The following is a 23,090-nucleotide window of genomic DNA, read 5'->3' on the forward strand; positions in this document are numbered from 1 at the left end:
TTCTGAGAATCTTTCTTTTCTTTTCCTGTCTGTTGCAACCAAATCACCATGTAAATAGTCTTTATAGTTGATTGCAGCACCCAGGATCTTCATTTCTAAACTCTGAGCATGGTAAAAGAGTCATTGTTCAGACACTGAGATTAGTGTCCATGTGGCAGCCGCCTCTTCCTGTTACACAATTCTGTTCATGCATGGCCTCTTTATTTTTTCCTTCTGCTATTCACCACATTTTTGAAACACATTCCAAATTCCATATTTGCATTATTATTATTTTTAAAAGTATTTTTATTAAATTTTATCCATATAACCCAAATAACAAAATACAACAAACAAAACACATAAAAACTAAACCAAATCACGGCAGGCATGGGATGTTACATTCACAAGAAAAAATGGTGAAGCTGGTTATCTGTGTGTTTGCGCTAAGATACAGACAGGCAAGTGGAGCATCTTTTTCCCTACATTCAGTATGTGACTGTATAAGAAGGCACATTCTGAATGCAGAAAAATGATTAAAATTGTTTAAGCCGTTTAAAATAAGGAATGTGTATTATATTTAGCAACATCACAAATTACTAGCATATCTGGAATTTAGGTTTCTGTGTCTCTGTTTGCAGCATCATGTGTTCCCCCCCCCCCTTCTTTCTTCATCTTTATCCGATCTGTTGGAGACATTCCTATAGAGTGGAAATAGAGTGGAAAAGTTACAATAGTAATTTATGCTCCCTCTTTATTTTCCAGCACAAAATGGAGCGTGAATGGATTCTTGCAATTATTGGGGAAGGACTCAAAGACAAACACTGCTATGAACTATATGATTATCAGAGAATTTTCCATGTCATTCTGTCTTTCTTCCATAGTCCGCTGTGTGATGAATCCTCCCAGGTAAAATGCAACTGAAACACATACAGATACTCCTAAAAGCTTTTAACTTAAAGCAAAAAGAAAACATTGAAGACTTTTTCTCTAAGAACTATTCTAATTCAGTCATATATTAAAAGAAAAACATCCAGTTAAGTCTTTAATGTGTCAAGATATATCTCATTACTGTTTCTCTCCCCCACCTCACCCCAATATTTGCTAGTAAGGTTTTATAAAACTTAGTAATTATGTATGAATAGAAAGCTTGAGACAAAATTTGAAAATAACAAGCTATCTCCTAAGACCAAGGAGCGTGCTAAAAAGGCAGGGGGAAGTATTGTAAAATTGTTGAAAACACTAGAACCAAAAATATTGGGGTACTCTATATATATAACACATAGAAGCAAGATAAAGGTCACCAAGTATCCTTAGAATGTCTGTCTGCATTCTGGAGGAGTCATGGTACCATTTTGCATGCATTTTAAGGCGAGATATTGAAGACAATGTTCAGATGGATACTGTAGATTCTGCCTACACTCATGAGAAGATAATTTCCAGAGTGACGCCATCTTTGATGTATTCACTCCAAAAGACTGTTGGTCTCAAAGGTGCCACAGAACTCTTTTATTGTGTTTGCAGATAATTAGATCTAGTTGTTTTCCCCTTGTTTCATTCCCAAAGGCTTAAAATTGCAGCTGTGAAAGTTATTAAGGACATCTTATGTAACTAAATAATAATATTATTTTTTTGTCTTTCAGCATCAGATTCTGGAAATACTTCAAAATGCTGCATACATCACCAAAGCTGCCTATCAGCTAATAAGAGATCACAGCCTATTAACTTGGATAATATCTGTACTAGATAAAAGGTGCATAGAAGAGTATTCATGATTGATTGCTAAATAATTTCTTTCACCTTTTTAAATGTGCATATACGAGAGCAATAAATTAGGATAAGCATTTTTTGCTCGTAGAGGTCATGGTATGCCACTAAGGCAGGCTATCCTAAGAACATTTAGAAGGATGCCAGCTTCAATGAACAGACTTACTTTTGAACAAATGTGCATACAGTTGCACAGTGAAACAGCTTAAGCCCTTTAAATCCTTTTACTTAGAGATACTTTAAAAACTTTGATTCTGTTAAAATGTTAGCCTGTACATATAATTATCAACTTAGTTAAGGATTATTAACTATAGTTTCCATGTAGTCCGAAGCTGCACTCCATGTGCCTGCAAAGACTTGAGTTCATTAACTGGAATTTAACAGAGTGTTCTATTGCTTCTTTGGAGAAAACATTTTATTAATACTCTGTCGTCCTTGTTTGTTGAAGAAAACTTGGCCTCTAAATAGGTTTCTGAAATGTAATGTAACTGAATTAATAGTCAGAAAACTGGCTGTGGCAATGTTTTATTTAAAAGCTGAATCTCCTGTTCTTGAAACTCAACTTAAATTCTCCAGGGATTAATAAAGAGGTTATGAGGATTGTTATGCTGTTAGTGGGAAAACGACACTGGGTTGTTCTGCCCATGGTTGCTGCTACTGTGGTTTGCTTTTAGCAACTTCAGCACTCTTCAGTTTAGGTCCCATATTAAACTGGTATGAATTAAAAGAAATGGGATCCTATTTTTGGCTTGCAGCGTTCATCTCTGAAAAACTGTTGAACTAAGTTTCTGTTTTCACACAGTTTCTCAGTACACACACATACACACTGTAGTGTTTGATGTGGGAAATGTGAATTTCCTACATGCATGTTCAAAGTCTACTCAAGGTTTAAATCCTACAGTGACTCTTTCAAATAAATACATCAACAGGAACGTACACTCTGGATTCAGTCTTGGATTTTTCCCGTTCATTCATTTTTTCCCCTCAGGTGAAAGGCAATATTAAAAGTAACATTTTGTGTATCCAGCTCATGGGACTAGTGGATAATGGTTGAGAAATATTATTTTTTAAATGCTATTTTGGTGCACTATTGTAATCTAGTCTTCTATAAAGTAAACATGGAACATTTTTTATTTTAACTTTTTTTTTCATTCATTCATTCATTCATTCATTCATTCATTCATTCATTCTTTCTAGGTTTCTGGAATCCAAGATGCTAAGCAGTGTCATCTCTTTAGTCCATACACTTTGGGTAACCAATTTAGGAGATAAACAAAAGTCACTTGGAACACCTGATACGAAGGAGCTACTAGAGAATCAGAGATTCCTTCCTCTCCAGCTTGTCAGTGAATTTCTTCACATTTTATTAATGCTTCTTAAACACATTCGGTATGTATTTCCTTCTGTTTTCAAGAGTACAGTCATACCTCCGGTTAAAGACACTTCGGGTTAAATCTTTTCAGGTTGTGTCCCGCGGCGACCCGGAAGTAACGGAATGGGTTTCTTCTGGGTTTTGCTGCTCACGCATGCACCGACACTCAGAATTTTGTCATGTGCAGATGCAGCAAATCGCGGCCCACACACACATGGGTTGCGTTCTGCTCATGTTGTGAACGGGGCTCCGGAACGGATCCTGCTCGCATCCAGAGGTACCACTGTATAATGTAACTGGAATTAAATTTCATTGAACCTTGAGTTTTTGTAATAACTCAAAATTCACCTTTTATTTTTCATTGTAAATGGCAACAATCTTTTTTATTAAAAAACAGCTTATCTGCAGAGATCTGAAATGCCTTGGTTGGTACTTGCTAATGTCTAAGTGGCCCACTCATCATTTCTGCTCAGTGGGAGCCTGTCTTCAATACATTGTGCTTTTATTTATTTTCCAGAATATCTTTCTCACCTTTCTAAATTGTAATCAAGGCTGTGAACGGGGGCCATGGAGAAGCACTGCTGAAGTCTGCTTAGCATTCAGTAGTCTATGCCTTCTAAAAACTATGGTATTTTTTGGCCACTGCAATTCTTCAGAGCCTTAGTTCTCAGTCAATTTTGGTAGTTCTTAACCCTTAGAGTCATTTTCACCCCTAACAAGATGTTATGCCTGATTTTGTCTCTTTTCACTGACCAGTTTTCCATTTGACCTAACCCTTATACTGTGTGATTTTTACTTGAGTTCACTACAATGCATTCACCAGTAAAACAATTTTAGCTTTTTATTTTTGTTTACTGTGTACCTGCATTTTCAGGAAAGACATACACTAAAAGCTATGTACATCAAGCACCTGAGTAGCCCTGCCTGAAAAGTGTATGCATATTTGGAAGGAAGAAATAGATTCAAAACCTGTGAAAATGAATTGGCTATTTGAACCCAACTAGCACATGTATTGTTGTTTGGAAGTGTTATTCCTACTATGGCTTGGTTCATATGTGACATTAAAGCATCTTTTAAAATAAGCTGTGGTTTAATGCCCATAAGTATGTTGCTCCTACTTCACTCTTGACTGTATGGTATGGGAGAGGAAACAAGCCAGAGTCTGGCTTGATGTGAACTGTGTACCCAGCCTTGAGGTTTGTTTCCTCCCAGGTTTGCACATCATGACAAGCCAGGCTCTGTCTTGTATCCTCTCCTGCAGGGCATAGTAACAGTGGAAGAGAAAAGAAGCGCTCATGTATACTAAACCATAGTTTATTTAAAAATTGCATGCAAGCCAGAGCAAATTATGCAACCTGATAACAAACGATAACTCAAATCAGTAGCCTTCATGTTTCACTGCTGTCTTTTTGCTGCAATCTTATCTGCCTCAGACTCTTATTTTGTGTTAGACAAAAATTAAATAAACCGTCACTTGTTTCCAAACAAAAGCAAATTTTGAGTTTAGTTACTATTTGGGTTGAGCATTGTAACCTTTGTTTTCTCCATCTCTTGCCAAATAGGACCAACTTGGATTCTGCCATATTGATTCAGTTTTTCAGCACGTTGAGTTCTGTATTGGAATACCGCGTTGTGGTTTTTGAGGCCTTCAGACAAATGGGAAGATTCACTGTGAATGAGCATGTCCTTTCAAACAAAGATGTTCTGCTGCTCTTGCACAAGTGGAGCATAATTGGCAAAGACGTGGAACTTCAAGATGTTCTTCAGATATTTGCTCAACAGTACCAAATAAAAGAATTGCTTAGTAAGTTCTAAATATATCATGTGTTTTAAATAAGGTCAGCTATTTTCTGCTGAATTCTGAAAGTACTGAATGCAACAGCCAGCTCATCATATTTCATCAAATGCATGGAACAAGAGGAAGCCCTTAACCACACACTAAAAAGATATTATTGTTGGCCCCAGGCAGGCTTCCTCGGGAAGTTTGAAAAGGGAGTAGAAATCATTAAAATATATGTGTACTTCATTAATAACATCAGACATGATCCAAGAAAAAGGATTTCATATCTCCCTTGTTTGTTTGTTTGTTTGTGTGTGTGTTTTTTTTGTCTAGTGGTAAACTTCATAGAACATCACCATATGCTCCTTATATAAAATGAAGCTCTGAGTATAAGTGACTTTCATCATGTCAATTTGCCAGGATCTGCTTATGACAGTCAAGGCCTTACCCAAACACTTTTCCCTTTCCTGAGCCTTTGTAGGGGTGGATAATTAAGGAGCAGAGACCTGTGTGGAAGCAGAAACCATTTTAGTTTGTGTGATCCCACACATAAAACACCACTGAGATGGGTAAATAAAAGAAAGAGCTCTCATTTTTAAGATAGTGGGAAATTGCTTTTGTTAATGTAGATTTAAAAGAGAGGGTTTATAATAATGTTTGTTTAGAGAAAATATTTTTGGCAGCATTCATGCAAAATCTATGGAGTGATGATAATCTCAAGATAAATCCCTTCCAGTAGCACCTTAAAGACCAACTAAGTTAGTTCTTGGTATGAGCTTTCGTGTGCAGATACCTGTTTACCTCAAGATAAATGTTCAGGTCTGGGCTTCCTGCAACTGAGCTATTTGTTTTGTTGGGATTTGGTTGAACTTTTAACCTGTTACTTTCCAACTTTAAAAGCATAATTCAGCAAGAGGTTCTATCTGTCCTTCTGTCTCGCTTTTAAATAAATACTGAATTGATTAATTTATTACCATTCTCCCTTAGGTGTGAATATGTCTTCGCAGCAGTGCAGGAGAGGTTAAGACAGGTGCAAGATGATGGTTGTGCAGAGTCGTGAAAAAATCAGTTTACACCTTTTGAAACCTCTCCTGTACCAATGTGAAGACATCTGCTTGCTGCAACTTGGAGACATCCAAGTACCCACTGAGAAACATTTTTCACAATAAGACCAACAAATACTTTTCAGAAAATTCCAATTTTCTCATTTTTCTTTAAATTATTGTAAGTATTTTGTTTGTTTTCTTCTACTACAGAAAACATTAAAGACAAAAACAAAGCACAAGCACCATTTCGAACATCATCCCGACTTGTTCGGAAGAAGAATGAAATTGAAACAGAGCCAGAAACAGCATCTGAGCGGGGGGAGAAATATTTAGAGGAATGCAGATCTGTCCTGAGATCTGTGCTTTTCCACTGGGAACCTGTATTCCTGGATATGCCAGCAAAGCATTCAAAAGAGCACAATGGAGATGACAATCCTGGTCTTACGTGTAAGATTGCTTACTTAGTATTCAGATGGCTAGTGAAGTCTCTTCTCGACAGCAGCTTCAACGTGCAAAATGTACTTTTGACTTTCAAGTGGTTTGAAAAGAGTGCTTTGCAAAACAGCACTGTGGTAGATGAGATTCTTAAAGATTCAACTCTCAAAAGTGGTATATTTAAGCTTTACAGTACTGTCTACAATGCCTGTGAAGAGAAGGCTATGGAACTGAGTGATCTCTCCTTGCTTAATGGAATCATGCTGCACCTGCTAAATTCCCAGAACCTGACCAAAAATGCTTTTCATGAGACTGTGGAAAGGTTCTGCCTCTCGACAGTAACAGAGGAAGAAAGAACGAAGAAAGGTAATGTTATTTTCAGCAAGGAAGTTGAGGAGAAACTAAGCATATGATCTTTCTGCCCCATAAAACCTCTTGAAATTTTGCCTTTTGCTATAATATGGTAATTCCAGAAGATACTAAGAGATTAACTAGTAATGTAGAGTAGGATATTCTGGTGACATTAAAATTGATTGAGAAATTAAATAAGCCTGAGTATGGTAAGGGATATTCTAAGGGATAAAGTGTTGTTTAACATCAATAACCCATGTTCGCTTAATGAAGTATCAAATGTTCCATTTTAAAAAATGTATTGGAAACTCTGTCATTTAAAATAAGCAGAGTAAATGATGAATATAGATCAACTTTTAAGAAAAGATCTTGATTGTGACAATTATTTTCTTATTTCCTAGGGGCAAGCATATTCCTCACTTCTGTTTACATTGGAGATCTTTGGCTGGGAGCAAAGCAACCAGACACATTTATAACCCATGTTAAACTGATACATGGAACAGCAAACGGTAAACAAAAGAATGATGATCAAAGAACACGGGAACCTGAAGAAGCTATAGCTTCTCTCTGCAAAGACATTTACCCATTCTTAATTCATCACCCTGTCTTTCAATCTTAAATGTAAAGTGTGTGTCATGCTTTCAGATCTTGATTGGGGGGAGGCTGCCATAAAGAACTATTTTGGAACTCATAACTTATTTGTAATTATGTATCACGAAAGATACGGTGTACTTTTAAGCTGGATTTTGAATAAATATTTACTGCTATTTTTTTCCAGAAGTTTTGAAAGCTGATTTTCAAGGCTTTTGATGTATTATGTTTTAAGATGTCTGCCTACTAAAACCAAAACACCTGACTCAGTTAGAATGGTTGGTTGACTCAAAAACAAACTGAATAGGTGACAAGAAAAAAAAATTCAAGTCATCACCCTACATCGATTTTCTACATTCACTTTACTTCTTTAAAAGACTCATGCAGAATTAGGGCTTCATAGACACCAGGGCCAGTAGGAAGATATTTTTGGGAACACTAACATGCAATTCCTATTTGGACCCCCTCAGAGAAATAGTGTGAGATGGGTTATAGCAGGCAAGACATGCACTCAATTCAGACAGTGATTTCTGGCTTGTATTACATCTGATCTGGGGAACTAAGATTTAATGTCAACTAACAAGTCATCATGATTCTGGTTTGATAGCCCCAGTTCCCTGATTCAGAAATAATACAAGTAGCAATGAAGTGACACAGTAGTAATCCAAACCAGGACATTGCGAGCCTAATGGAAGCAGGGAATGTATGATACAGTATTTTAGAATTTTAGAAGCAACGTAGCCCAGGTGTTCATTAATTAGATGCTTAAGGATATAAATCTAGGATGCTTGCTTTGCATCCAAGTCCTGTCTTTCATAAGGGCATACGACCTTACATTTCCTTTCATCTACAGAACACAAAGCATTGTACTTACTTCACGGGTGTAGAACCAGTCCGAGATATATAGAACAAAATAAGGAAAAGAAATGCCACAAAAGAAACAAGCCCAATCCAAAGGGCTATGACAATTGAATCTGTGGAAAGAAATACAGTATTTATAACACCTTACAAATCCTTAAGGCATTTATTATAGATTTATTATAGATTACTAAGCAATATTACGTCCACTCAAGGAAGGCTTCTTTCCCAAGGAATAGGGGCTGTAGTGCTTTAAGTGAGGACACCCTCCTGAAACTCCAAATACTAAAAAAATTAATAGCAAAACATTGCTTTCATTAGTATAGCATTTGAAGTGCATGACTTATATTCTCAGTTTTAATGTAACAGTAAGAGGGAAGCTGTCATTTACTACAATGTTCAAAACATATTAATGTATTCCAGCAGTTAAGTCATTTGAAAACAAAAATATACATTCCATCCCATTTTAATGTATACATACTTGGAAAAGAGTTTCAATGAAGTAGGTGGACTGTCTTAGTAGTCAACCTGCACAAGACTGGTACTGAATTTGGTAGTCAACAAATTACTATGCAGTAGTCAGAAACCCCAGTCTAAAAAAGCAATTTATATGCAGAAAGTGTTTTTACAAAAACATTAAACTTTTCAAAGGATGTTTTCTTTTTTGTTGTTTTTGCTTTAGTTGGTCACATAATGCAATACTTACATCTGTTTGCCTTCAGCATTCTTGCATCAACTGGAAGTAGATCTAAATAATCCATGTAATATTCAAAATCGTAAGTAAAACTGGATGAATTTGTCTTGTTAGCCATCTCAGTACAACCTCCTAGCCAGCTCTAACCCCAACCAACAATTATGATGAGTTGTACTTAAGTGTTCCTATAAAGAGATTCTGTAGTTGTGCAGTTTTTCATTTGAGCAGACATCCTTGAGGAATGCCAAGATACCAGACCCAATCAGCAGAAATGAAGGTCAGTGTATGGCGATGGTCTCTGGTGCCAGAATGACAAATGTGAACATTCCTTGCGGGAAGTACAAGATGTTGTTAACTCTTTTATGTTTTCACTAATACAGAACTAAGTAATAAGAAAAGACACATAGTCAAGTTGGTAAAGAAAACCATGCCAGCAGGTGACAGGCTATCATCATCATCATTTTATTCATAACCTGTTCTTCATTTAATATTTCGACCCCACAGCAGGAAAAATGGCAATATACAAAAATTAAGGACTAATTAAAAAGTCAAATAAATAAATAACCCTGTCATAAAACAAACAAAGCTAAACGCAGGGAGGACAACCAACACATTACCAAGATAAACAAACACGACACCCAGCCCACTAAAATAAAGCAAATGGCGTTAGCAACAGCTGACACCCCATTTTTCACCCACAGCACTGCCCACTTACTCCCCGTTTCAACAGAGTGATCGCTGCAGGAAATGAACAACTCCACCTTTCAATCCTCTCCAATGCACCCCCCCCCCTTCCCCACAACTGACCACGAAACGAACACGGATGTGGGAAATGGGTGGCACGTGGAGACTCCTCAAAGAAGTCTTCCACCACACTGGAGTCAGTTGTTTTGCAGGCGCAATGATGCCACTGCTACGTGTGATGTGCTTCCTACTGCCACCTCGAGCAGGTTTTTGAGCAAAACCTGCACAGTGTGCATATTCTTGCTGTTATCATTAGCAGCTTCATCTCTCGAGGTTGGTTGGTGGTACTGAGAATCGTGTCTGTCGAAAAGATTGTAAGAATCACGCGACCCCCCTTTTTTAAAAAAATCTTCAGAATTTGGAGTTTTTATTCTTTCATAACTACTTCTCTCAGAAATCACTACCATGCAACCTCGCAAAGACCCTTTGACCGCTCAAGGCGGCTGCTTCCCCCGCGTTGCTATGGCGAACTCCGCAACCTGCCCGACCGAGGCCCTTCCCTGGTGCTGAATCACCCAGCTCCACAGCGCATGCTCCCACCCGCTCTCGAGCGCCGCCGACTCCGCCCCTTCTCCTGGGAGAGGCCAAAGAGAAGGGCTCGGTTTGCGCGCTAGAGCGGCACCGCGTTGCATCTGTTATTTCCGGCGCTGGCGCGGAGGGGAGGGGGCGCGGCGCGGGCGGCTTTGAAAGAGAATGGCGGCGCACCCGGGGGAAGACAGCTCTCTCCCGTTGACGGAGGCGTCCCCTGGCAGCCCGGGGCCCGGAGAGGAAGCGGGGTCCGAGGAGCTGCCCATGGTGTTCCTGTGCGCTGGCTGCAAGCGGCCCGTAGGAGACACGCTCGGCTGGGAGTTCAACGACGAGGACACCAACTGCATCTTGTTGAAGAGTGAGCGACGAGGCGCCCGCCCGCCGGCCCGCGCGGCTAATCACCTGGGAAACGCTCTGCGCCCGCCCGCACCGCGGCTTTCCCTCGCGCGTGCAAATATTCGCGCGCTCGTCCTCCTCTCCGCCCCCCCCCCCCAATAAACCAGCATTCAGTGGCTCCTCTCTTGGCTTTGTTCGCGCCCTTCTTTACGTAGGTCTTAGGACCCAAGTCTCCCTTCTTGAGGCGGTTTTAGGCTGCGCCATCACTTGAAATTATCTGGGCGACTTAAGAGGGAATTAAAGCAAAGGCATTGCAATAAAAGAACGTGAATATGGTGAAGCTGCAGAAGGAACAGCAAAACACTTGAAAAGAGAGAACGGGGGAAAGATTCTGCAGTGCTAACGTTGCCATCCTATATTTGTGTGTGCGTCCAGTTATTTTCAGTGGGGTTTTCGCCCAGGTAAATGTGCTTAAACATGCAGCCAAAGATAATTCATGGGACTCAGTTCTAGTGCTAGTGACGTATATGCCACTTTTTAATTTCCAAAGTGTATTGGAATATGCATTAAACTTACTCCTTGCCACCCGGTTGACCAAAGCATGTGGGCATTATTGTGCCCCTTAGTTGGGACAGAGGTTTTTGCCAACCCACTTCAGTGTTTTCCCATTCTGTGTTGGCGATAAATAGCATAATTGGGCTGGGAGTACTTATGGGAGACTACTTTTCTACTGATCTTACATCTTTTGATTTTCAGATGTTACGCTCAATGTTTCAGTGGACAAGGAACAAAAACTTTCAAGCCGAGCAGGCGAATATGGCTGGTAAGCGGTGAAAATCCCAAAGTGAAACAGATGTGTCACACAATAAAGCTTTATGCTAAAGAAGAAAGTCAAAAGAAAGGTTTGCCCTAAAAGTATCTATATGGGCTAATAGACAATATGTTTGGACTCATTTTTATTAGGAAGGGGAATAGGAAGCCACTTTAGAGCAGGTTTTTTTGGTCTGTTTTTTTGAAGCCATCTGTTTTAAGCCTGTTACTCATACTGAATCTTTGAGGAAGTGTGGGATGTATATCTTATTATGTTAGTCTTTTCAGGATTTTTTAGGAGACATTCCTTGGGAAGTGTGTGCATACATAATAAAAATACATAGGTTAATGATCTTCAGTGCTTGCTACTGAGTTGTCACTTCTTAAAATATTTACAAGTGTTCCAAGAAAAGTAATTTCCACACAGTTTTGAATCTGTTTGAACATTTAAGCTACATTGTTTGTGCTTATTGACTAAGACTAAAACTGGTTTAAGAGTTTGGTTCACATCTGCTAACCATCACTCTGAATAGTTGTTTTGTTTTTTTGCGCACTTGCATGAATGCAGTACATGGGAATTTGCACCTTTTTGACCAAGTCCTTAAAAAAAGTCCTGGGAAAACCATTTTTTTAATGGACTGATTCTTAAAATGTAATGCAGTGGTTGGAGTACCCAGCAAGGACTTGAATGTGGTGGAATCAGCTATTATCAAAAGCACGAAGGTCTGGGTGATCAGACCATGGCTGGGGACTCTGCTGGGTAGCACCCAAGAAGCATAAGAAGGTTCTAATAGTGGGTTCCCAACCCGCTTCAGGTTGATCCCTCTGACACCTTTGGCTGTCCTGTCTAACATGGATGCCTGGTCTTGTTTATCCCTCTTGAGACCATAAACACGGGGCCCCTGTACAAACCAAGACAGTTCAGCTTCTGCCTTATCTGTTATCTCTCAAATAGGCCCCAAGCTGGCTGTCTCCAGGGTGCCTGGCATTGTATTACAAAGCATCACATAGTGTTACATTTTGCCTGACTGCCTTCTCCCAGACTTGCTTGGTTGTTGTGTCTTTTTTATCGTGAAGTGGCCTTCACATGCACAGCTGCTTCTGACACCTGTGGTAATCTCTTGGCCTTCCTTGTAAAGGAAGGTCACCCACTCGCAGTCACACTCTAGGCTGTCTTTGCTTTATGATCTAATTAAGTTGAAGAGCAAAGGAGAGAACTGGAAAAAAGGTTGCAATGGTACAGTATTAGGATTTTCAAACCAGATTAATACAACAAAGTATATAAAATAATTCTGTCTGATTGCAATAACTATTTCAGAATAAATTCATATCTTGACTGCATTGCCACAAAATCCCTACTTGGCTGTGAATACCAGTTGGTGATTTTGGAGCCAGGCATTAAGACACAGACCAACCTAGAGGAGTGTTGTGAATGATAGAATTGTAGAGTTGGAAAGGGACCCTGAGGGTCATCTAGTCCAACCCCCTGCAATGTAGGAATCTCAACTAAAGCATCCATGACAGATAGCCATCCAACTTTAAAACTTCCAATGAAGGAGAGTCTGCAACCTCTTGAGGGAGACCGTTCCACTGTTGGAACAGCTCTTACTGTCAGAAAGTTCTTCCTGATGTTTAGTGATGATAACTAGGAGTGGGCAGGAATGCCAGGTATGCTGCTAGAAGCTCCTCAGAAGGAGGACAGGATAAATCATTTTTATTTAAAATATATGTAAAAAAAACAACTTTCCACTAATTGTTTTATGCCATTTGTTTAATTTGTACTGGAAGTGGTACATTGCTGTGTTCCGAATTACAACATGAACATGTTAAAATGATGTTACATATTTTCTAAGTGATGCTTTGCTTTACAGCATGCTTGAAACCTTGTTTTGCACTGGGTGCAACATGACCCTTGGAAGCATTTACAGATGCACTCCGAGACATCTGGATTATAAACGAGATTTATTTTGCTTAAATGTTGATGCTCTTGAAAGGTAAGCAAAGCAATAGTTCTGTTTGCCTTTCTTCTGATGATAATTGATTATTTAAATACTCTTAAAACTGGACAACTTCCTCAATACTCCAGGTTATTTCTGATGTGCGTAAAGTTTTTTGCGGGGAGGGGAGGAACAGTAGTCCAAATATTTTTCTGTTCCTCCATGGAAGGAAAAAAATGAATCAAAACTGGCCTTCGTTTTTGTTTGCATTCAGTTAGGTAACAGTGAGGAAAACATCAATTTCTTCCTCTCTTTCCCCACTACCACCCCCCCAATCCTTTAGGTTTAACCATTATTCTGTGCAATAAATACCCGTCATTTCCAGAGATGAGACTTCATTGACAATTGCTTGCAAGTAGCATTTTCTAACACAGAGATAATAGTGTGCATTGTGTTCTCTGAAACATATCCAATTACCATACTTTCCTTAGCAACCATTGAAAAATTATCCTTGAATGCGTGCTTGGGTAACTACAAATAGAGGATTGTGATCTCATCTCTTCCTTCAAATGTATTTTGAAAACTTTTTCATTTAGGCTTGTCTTCACAACATGCATTTTCTTTTTAAATCCATCAGGATTTATTGATCTCTTTGTTACTATTTTTGGTCTGTTGTGTTCCACGTTGCTATTTTTTTAATGAAAGTGCAGATTATAAATTTGTAAATAAATAATCTGCATTGCTCAAAATTCAAGTATTATGCAAATTAATACAAACATAGCATGGGAGCACAGTAATAAGCATTGCAATGCATCATTAAGTTATTTTGGTGTTTTCAAGAACTGACCATTTTGTTCAATTGGTTTTAATTTTAGACATTGCACTTGTAAAGTTCTAGTTGCTATCCTTTTTAATTTAATTATTTAATGCATTGATATCTTTAGGGTAATATCTTTAGGGTGAAATCTTCCTAAGGCAGCTAAGAAAAGTCAATAAAATAAATATAGATGACTTGCAAGATGTGTAGGGGTTACATTTCATGGATTGTATGTAAAGGCAAAATGACACCTAGTCAGACCGACCCTGGAATATCCCACGCAAGCTTCTCTACCTTTCCAGAACCTGGCACGCCAAATGGGTCATTGCCCCCACAAGGTTACTGGGTTCTGGCAGGCTATTGTGTGGGCTCTTGCAAGATCTCATAGGAACATCCAAGATCTTGTGAGAGCCTCCCAGAGCCTGGAAATAATTTTTAAGCTTTCTGCCTTGCGAGCGTTTAATTCATGGGTTTGCCGCTGGCCATCCGCCAAGCGCATAAAGCTGCAATCGTGCAAGTTAAATGTGCACACAAGTTGTGAGTTAACTGTATACCAAATACCAGTATTACAAATAATACCAGTAAAGTAAGGATTAAAACATGAATCTATCATAAAATTATCAAGGAAATATCAAGGAGAACATAAATGTTCTTAAAATTCTCTTTAAAATCACTTGTGAAGGGGCCATGTGAGAAGAGGTGTTCAAAGATACAGGGCTACCACTAAAAATGCCCTGTCCCAGGTACCTACTAATCTCATGGTTCGTAATCGGGAACCAGAGAGCAAAGGCTCTGAAGCCAATCTCAGGGCCTGTACAGGGCCATAGAGTTGCATAAGGTTGAGAAAGATGTCATTTCATTCTTCATCCCCCTCCTGAAACCTGCCCCTCATACATTCTGTAAGACGTCTTTTCTGAGCTGGCCTGACCTTGAGGCTGAAGAGGAACATTCCTGTTAGGGATTGGGGATGCACCAGAACATGTTGCTGCAGATCATCACTTGTCATACATCTCTCTGGAATTTCATCACCTGCCTTACGTACATAGCCCTACATTCTCAGTGGACCTTCACCCAGGTAACCTGGCAGGCTCTACTTATAATGCAGGCTCTCATTACTTAAAACAAAATAGTGGGAAGGGGCCAACCAGCCTGTAAATAATGTGTGCATTTCAATTACAGTGGTATGTTGGGTTACATATGCTTCAGGTTACATACTCTTCAGGTTACAGACTCCGCTAACCCAGAAATAGTACCTCGGGTTAAGAACTTTGCTTCAGGATGAGAACAGAAATTGTGAAGCAGCAGCAGGAGGCCCCCATTAGCTAAAGTGGTGCTTCAGGTTAAGAACAGTTTCAGGTTAAGAATGGACCTCTGGAACGAATTAAGTACTTGACCCGAGGTACCACTGTACTGAGTATTACAGTCATGACCGCTGTCACTGGTAAATGATTCTTCAGTTAATAAATGCTCACACATTTATTGATTGTGATTGTGATATTACTTATAACTGTACAATGTCCAAGTTACACCCTAGGGTCCTCGGAACAAAAAGCTGAAATTGATGAAGAGCCTCTAACGCTTGAAAGTCGAGCTAGTTTAGAAGAGTCACTAGGAAGGGTAAGATGGTTATTTTATGTTTTATGTTTTACTTTTTTCAGATGTGAAAGATGGTGTGATGATGGTTCCTTCTTAAAATCCCTCTTCTTAAGAAACACAGTAATCATGTCAGTAGAACTTGTTAAGGGAAACGGGGGAGAAAAGACACATGAGATTCTTTCTGTACTCCTATATGAGAAAATAATGGCTGTTTGCAACTGGGGGTGCAGATATGTTGAAATAGGCATGCAGCTGCTGAGTTCTCCATGTAGTTCTGGCTGGAGATCAATGTGCAAATGCAGCCCCAAACGGACAGAGCATGCTGTCATCCTCTGATCATGCCAGTCAACCAGAAGGTTGGTGGTTCAAGTCCACCCAGGGATGGCTGTGGGCAGGATTCCTGCATTGCAAAGGGTTGGACTAGATGATTCTTGCAGTCCGTTACAGCTCTACGATTCTATGATCTCTACCATATGGGGGAGGGTGACATCCATTCCTGTTTTCTGTGATCCTAATGACATATTGAGGAGGCAGGATGAGTGTCAGGTATACTGGCTTGTAATTCATTTGTGGGCCCATGAATTTGGGACACAACTTATAATTAACATCTAATGTAAACTAAAATGTTTCTCGCCCCCCCCCCCTTACTTAACAGGCAGAAACGATTTTGAAGGCATTGGAGCAACGATTATCTGTAGTTGAATCAAGTTTTGCATCTCTTCACAACATTGGCTGAATAATTATTATTGATATTACTAATAATATTGACACTTGAGTTTGAAGTATGTTGAATCACTGCTGGAGTTGTCTGGTTAAAAACAAGTGTTTCCCAGTGTCTAGAGGTTGAAAATGCAGACACCTGAGGAACGAGAATACTTCTGGAAAGCCAGACATCCTTTGGAAATTCTGGTCATTTTTTTTTTTTTTTTTTTAAAATCATCCTTTTTATTCTCATCTTTTCTAAATCACTGAAATGCAGATATTGTTCTCAATATTCTCTTGTACCTTTTTTGGTTTTATATTTTGATTGATATTTCTTTTATGATTTTTCACATTGCTTTTGGAACAAGTGTGGCTAACCTGCTTTTTCTGAAGAAGAATGGCAGCAGTAGTGTGTTAGCTGCCTAATAGATTGATGGAATAACACTTTCATTTATAGTAGCAGCTGTTTAGTCTTCTATTAGTTGTGGGTACTGATATAATGAGCAGTGTTGGCTAAGCCTACATCTGTGGAACTTGTTAGCTTGCTTAAATGATTTAAGTGTTAATGTTTATATTCCTGTCTTTATTATTTTCAAGAATAAGGTTTAAATTTCACAGAAGATGCTATCAGTGGCTTGATGAGAATTTCAAAAGTTAAAAAGGAGCAAGTGATACTTTGACTGTATTGTCTTTTTTGTAAATAAAATAATAAAATATGATAGAACTCTGCTTCAGTTTTATAACTGTATTGTGTACAAGTTATTTAGAGAGATTTGATTCCTAGTACTGTGACACTTGAATAAATGTAAATACTTAGTGCTGTAAACGTTTCATTAAAAAAATTCTACAGCTGAACTGGAATTTAAAACTGTTCAGTAAAAGTGTTTTATTGCAGGTCTTTGTGCTCATTCTTAATCACCTCATCCTCCAAATTGAAGCTTCATGCCGTTTGCCAAACTTGAATGCCTTTCATATTCCAAATAACCTAGGTGCCATTAGTCATCACAGAGTTTTCATTATGCTGAAGCACATTCTGTTCACATCTAATTGCAGCACATCATGCTGTTTCATCCTTATTTTCTCTTTCTTTAAAAAAATGGAAAACAGGCACTGTTCACCAAGAAAAGGCTTTTATAAAATAGATGCTTATATATAGTAGTAATTCTAGCTGTAATGAAGCTGGAAGCTCAAGCAAACATTGCCATTTCTTTTCAGGTTAATTTGGTAGGTTTCTATCTTGGCATGTGAATAAAACTGAAGGTAATGGGCATCATTAAGTTACGGAAATTTGCAGATTGAGAGTTTCCTGTCCCTCACCTCCCCTGTAATCACCTCTTCCCAAAAAGTATAACCAGACAATCTGGGAGGAACCCTTCTGAACAATTTGGGATTGGGTGTAGGAGATGGGGGGGGGGCAGGACTTGGCAAGAACTCAGCCTAGTTTTGGGTGATTTCCCCCCTCCTCCCACAACTCATTGCTGTGCCTGTTACTGTTCTTTGTACCACTAACAAGTAGTCCAGATGCTTGTAAGTTTTCCTGATCATGTTTATGACCATCGGATATTTTCTTCAGTGTAAGAAGATGCTGATTTGGATCAGATAACAAGGGTAGCTGGTTTCTCAGATGCAAATGTAAAGCACAATTTTTTATTGCAACCTCAAAACAAATTTTGAAATAACAGCTTTCAGTTCACCCAAACGAAAGCTGAAAACTGGGCTGCCATTGCTGATCTTTCGCTACATTTGGCATTTTGATACAGCTTTTTAATATGGACTATTAGGACTGATTTATTGAACACAAGTGGGACTTACTTGCTAATAGACATATAGAGGATTGTACTGTAGAGCTGTAATGTTTTAGAATATATGAATATACTTCTAAAATGCAGATAAGAAACTGGATAAATATACATCTCTTTCAAATATGCCACTAGTAGATGCAAGCCAGCAGTATCCTTTCTTCCACATGTCCTGTTGAAATGTATGCATGGATGTTCTAAGTAAATAAGCTTGAAGCCTGGCTGTGACTGAAGTCTGACATACGTAACAGTGTTTGATTTTTTCTCAAAATCTGATTTAAATATCTTTGAGCTGATGAAAATTTTAATTGTTTTACTTGTGAGCCATGCATAGAATGCAGGGTGATCTATAAATAAAAGTAGCATACGGTAATGTTAGATAACAAAATCTCAATGGTTAGTATCATCATGTCTTCATTAAGTGAGCATTATCTTCTACTCTCAAGTGACATTAGTTCCCTGCACATGTAGAATGGGGTTCAAGGCTGTGTCCTTGCTACTTACCCTGTTCCTGCAGCGTCTGCTGGACTTTTTAAAAATAATAATCAATGCCATTTACAATTTTGTAGGTGTTTCATGTGCATTAGAAGGATAAAGAGTCACATGAAGATTTGATAGATGACCCTATGTGTAGGGACCGCTTACCAGCGGGAAGGTAAACGGCGTTCCATGTGCTGCGCTGGCTCGCCAGATGCAGCTTTGTCACACTGGCCACGTGACCCGGAAGTGTCTCCGGACAGCGCTGGCCCCTGGCCTCTTAAGTGAGATGGGCGCACAACCCCAGAGTCTGTCAAGACTGGCCCGTACGGGCAGGGGTACCTTTACCTTTTTTATGTGTATGTAGAAAACTTACTATAGGTTACATACACAGGAGCCATATGAGTGGGGAATGGAAACCTTCCATGGTAAAGGGCAAGCCCAGATTTACATTAAATCCTTAATCTAATTTAGCACCTTTCCCCCCTACTTCATCATTACAGTGGTACCTCGGGTTAAACTCGTTCTGGAGGTCTGTTCTTAACCTGAAACTTCTTAACCTGAGATGCCACTTTAGCTAATGGGGCCTCCTGCTGCTGCCGCGGCGCCGCTGGCACGCAATTTGTGTTCTCATCCTGAAGCAAAGTTCTTCACCTGAGGTACTATTTCTGGGTTAGCAGAGTCTATAACCTGAAGCTTCTGTAACCTGAAGCGTCTGTAACCCGAGGTACCACTGTACAGCTAAAACAATCATTATTTAACAAAATGTATATACCACTTAATGGCAATAAAACCCCCAAGCCATTAACAAGAAATATTAAATTCTCAATTTAAAAAGTTAAAAGTACTGTAATTAAAACATTTAAAAGATAATTAAAGTTAACATTAGACTACAGTGGTACCTCAGGTTACAGATGCTTCAGGTTACAGACGCCGCTAACCCAGACATAGTACCTCTGCTTCTGGATGAGAACAGAAATTGTGTGGTGACGGCAGCGGTAGGTCCCATTAGCTAAAGTGGTAACTCAGATTAAGAACAGTTTCAGGTTAAGAACGGACCTCTGGAACAAATTAAGTTCTTAACCCTAGGTACCACTGTAAAGAGATTAAAACGTCAAAATCCAGGATTCCCTAAACAAAAATGTTTTAAGCAGGTGCCAGAGAGTATAGCGAAGGTACCTGCCTGATGTTTAACAATCCGTATTCTTGGGAAGATGGGAATTGTAGCTCTGTGAGGGGAATAGGGGGTCTCCAACCAGCTTTTAACACCCTTAACAAAGTACGGTTCTCAGAATTCACTGTTTAGAGTGGCATGATACTGATTTCAATTTATAGTGCATATGGGGCCAGAATAATGCACCCTGTCTTCATCTACCCTACTGAACTGTCTACCCTGAGTTTGTTTTAAACTTGCAGCCAAAATTTGCTGTTTCTAGATGGAACACAATTCTGTTATTTGGGAGTATGTGCTTTTATTTTGATTGGCTAGTGATCTTCAGATTATATTACAGGAAATGGGGTTTTCATTTCAGTCTGCAAATTGCATGCAAATACTAACCTGACTAGTTTTCTGCTTTAATTAATGGCTTTATTAAAGTCATTAGAAAAAGCAGAAGTGATGCTGTGGCATGCAATGACACTGGAAGGTTATGGAATAAGGTACTGCTTTGCACATTCTTAAGTGAGATCACACTCATTGTGCAGTTCCTCACACGTTTGCTTGTTAGAGCATTGAGGAAGGATGTGGAATAATGAATTTGTAAGCAAGTACAAAGTTCTAATTGTCTTGCAAATTGAGTATAGAGAGCAAATTGCTCTTGCTGAGAAGATACAAATAAGATGGCCTACTGTTCCTTTAAATCCTGTGAGTTTATTTAAATGCTTGCAAAATAAAAATCCCCTATTAACTAAAATTCATGGCTGAATTAAAACACCCACTAGTCCCAGTAGCAAAAGATCCAACATAAAACACTACTGAAGCCCTGGTCTTGCTATGGAATGGCAAGATGAAACAAGTGGTTGATATTATTGTCATGGAATTCTACTCAATATTGATCTGCAGCAGATTCCAATGTATAGTTAGTGGAGTAAAAACTTAAGCACGTTGCAATATTCCCAAAAAATATATCAGAGGCAATTGTATTTCGTCCAGCTGAGCTTTACTGCTACTGAAGGCAAATGAGCATAATGATCACAAATCCAGTACATTCAGGATTGGCACTGTCCATAATAAATCCAGTTGCAGCAGACTGAACTTAAACTTACAATAAGTCTTAAACCTTGACACTAAGCATTCTATCTACAAAGGTAAAGGCAAAGAACCCCTGGATGGTTAAGTCCAGTCAAAGGTGACTGGGGTGGTGGTGCTCATTTCACTTTCAGGCCGAAGGAGCCAGCGTTTGTCCATAGACAGCTTTCCCAGTCATGTGGTCAGCATGACTAAACCACTTCTGGTGCAACAGAACACTGTGACAGAAACCCGAGTGCATGAAAATGCCTTTTAACCTTCCCACCACAGTGGTATCTATTTATCTACTTGCACTGGCGTGCTTTCGAACTGCTAGGTTGGCAGGAGCTGGGACAGAGCAACGGGAGCTAACCCTGTCGTGGAGACTCGAACTGCCGACCTTGTGATCGGCAAGCCCAAGACACTCTGGTTTAGTCCACAATGCCACCCATATCCCACTATGTACATAATACCATACCAGAAGGAATAGAGTAGAAAGAGAAAGTGAAACCCAGGCTCCTTCTGGCCTATTATTATAGTCACCCTGACCTTGACAGAAGAGATAACAGAACCAGTTTAAGCCAACTGTACGCAGCTTCTCTGAATAAATAACCCAAACATCACAAACCTGCTTGTTTCTTTCACACAGAGAAGCTTCCAGAACCCTCTTGAATTAAGTAGAATAGGGCCGATGTCTACACATCAGATCAATACTTTCTGTACTAAGAAATGCAAACTGACAATTATTGCTCCTGAGCATCCTCTCTGATGTTTTGGAGCTCAAGGACCTCCTTGGTACTCTGAGGAGCTCTGGCTGGATGAAGATGAGCGCCGGTAGCGCAGGCCTCACTCTGAAGCTAACCAATCACTGGTAAGAACACACTGAGTTATCACTCAATTCCATATAGCACAGGAAAGCGCTCAATAGGCATAGTAGCCATTTTTAAAATATGCTTTAACTGAGTGCAGCCCACTCTTGCCTTAATTGTTGCACAATGTGCCCCCAAATCTACTATGGAGGGTTGGGGCAAAAACCCAGAACAGATTTAGAGGGTGTGCAAGGAGAGAGAATAGAAGTTCAATTCCACAGCCACAAATACACTAGTGAAAATACTTCGTTGAGATAACCCCCCCCCCAAGAGTTCAAAGGCATATTTTGTCAGCTTGTTATGTCTCCCATAATTGTTTTCTCAGCCCAAAATGTTTTCCCACTTCTTCGTGCTTTCCAGTCAAGCAGGTGTGCCTGTTAGAGATTCCCTCTGATAACAGTTCAAAACATGAGTTCCTCCCGTAAGGGAACTTTAAGCTTATAGCTGTAAAGAAAGAGGGGGAAGTTGTATGAATTATTATTTGTGGAACTAGTGATTCAACTCATTAGAACAGAAACTGAGTGACTAAATGCTTACATACAATTTCTCATGAAAACATAAACACTGTAATGATAAAATATCTGACAACTCTTCATTACGCTGAACCAGTATCATTGTACAGTGGTACCTCTGGTTAATTCGTTCTGGAGGCCCGTTCTTAACCTGAAACTGTTCTTAACTTGAGGTACCACTTTAGCTAATGGGGTCTCCCTCTGCCACCGTGCCGCCACCACACGATTTCTGTTCTCATCCTGAGGTAAAGTTCTTAACCTGAGGTACCATTTCCAGGTTAGCAGAGTCTGTAACCTGAAGTGTCTGTAACCCGAGGTACCACTGTAATTGAACTATGAGTCTTATCTTCCAAGCCCAGAGACAGCACATGTCCAGCCACTTCTGTCCATTATTTACTTCAATAAAACTTAGTTCAATCAAAGCCCAGAAGTTTCTGCATTAACTTCAATTAGCATTGTGCTTGGAGAGAGCAATTCAAGCATTCTTTGTTATGCTGCTGAACCTTCTTGTTTGCAATTCTAATCTTGTGTGTGTTTACTGCATTCGCTGGGACATATCACCAAATAAGTGCTGTCAATGTTTTTGTTTAGAAACTTATCAAGATACCTTTTAACATTTGAACTTTTCAGCATAGGAAAAAAACTTTAAAAGGTAGGACTAAAAGTTAGAACTAAACCCTAATTTGAGCAAATGGAGTAGTGGGGTGTATGTCAAAAATGCCATCCTTAGTCTGCAATTCTAACCATGCTTACTAAGGATCAAGCCCCACTGAAGACATCTGGACTTACTTCCAAGTAAATATGTGTGGGATTGCACTGTCAGTGTGCTTCCCGTTTTTCCTAGCTCAGGTTAACTTCATATGACT

At 39.3% G+C, this 23,090-nt stretch overlaps 2 protein-coding genes and 2 long non-coding RNA genes across 6 annotated transcripts in view; 2 read left to right on the forward strand and 2 right to left on the reverse strand.

Moving 5' to 3' along the window:
- Nucleotides 1-7,502, forward strand: part of URB1 (URB1 ribosome biogenesis homolog) — a 48,566-nt gene extending 41,064 nt beyond the window's left edge. For both annotated transcript variants that reach the window (XM_083735819.1, XM_083735820.1), the window contains exons 34-39: nt 742-885; nt 1,620-1,729; nt 2,941-3,132; nt 4,678-4,919; nt 6,152-6,742; nt 7,129-7,502. In XM_083735819.1, the coding sequence (XP_083591945.1) occupies nt 742-885; nt 1,620-1,729; nt 2,941-3,132; nt 4,678-4,919; nt 6,152-6,742; nt 7,129-7,346 (1,497 nt within the window). In that variant the 3' untranslated portion in view covers nt 7,347-7,502. The remainder of the gene's footprint in view (nt 1-741; nt 886-1,619; nt 1,730-2,940; nt 3,133-4,677; nt 4,920-6,151; nt 6,743-7,128) is intronic.
- LOC310843838 lies at nt 638-10,127 on the reverse strand. 2 transcript variants are annotated; one of them, XR_014563676.1, is made up of 5 exons: nt 8,883-10,127; nt 5,697-8,292; nt 5,344-5,610; nt 4,627-4,761; nt 638-677 (listed from the first exon to the last, which is right to left on the reverse strand). It is a non-coding gene; the product is annotated as an uncharacterized lncRNA (long non-coding RNA). The 2 variants fall into 2 exon arrangements; XR_014563675.1 differs by lacking the exon at nt 5,344-5,610 and having other exon boundaries at nt 8,193-8,292.
- A 78-nt stretch (nt 10,128-10,205) lies between these two features.
- MIS18A (MIS18 kinetochore protein A) lies at nt 10,206-16,574 on the forward strand. The gene is made up of 5 exons (XM_083737492.1): nt 10,206-10,500; nt 11,235-11,301; nt 13,160-13,282; nt 15,566-15,659; nt 16,294-16,574. The coding sequence occupies exons 1-5, from the start codon at nt 10,308-10,310 to the stop codon at nt 16,372-16,374; spliced, it is 558 nt and encodes a 185-aa protein (XP_083593618.1). The 5' UTR covers nt 10,206-10,307; the 3' UTR covers nt 16,375-16,574.
- Nucleotides 16,575-16,580: 6 nt separating this feature from the next.
- The window catches only part of LOC310843985, a 40,665-nt gene continuing 34,155 nt past the window's right edge, over nt 16,581-23,090 (reverse strand). Inside the window, exon 3 of the long non-coding RNA XR_014563853.1 lies at nt 16,581-17,426. This is a non-coding gene — a long non-coding RNA (uncharacterized lncRNA). The remainder of the gene's footprint in view (nt 17,427-23,090) is intronic.

Source organism: Podarcis gaigeae (genome assembly GCF_964106915.1).
Source record: "Podarcis gaigeae genome assembly, chromosome: 4".
NCBI classification, from domain to species: domain Eukaryota; kingdom Metazoa; phylum Chordata; class Lepidosauria; order Squamata; family Lacertidae; genus Podarcis; species Podarcis gaigeae.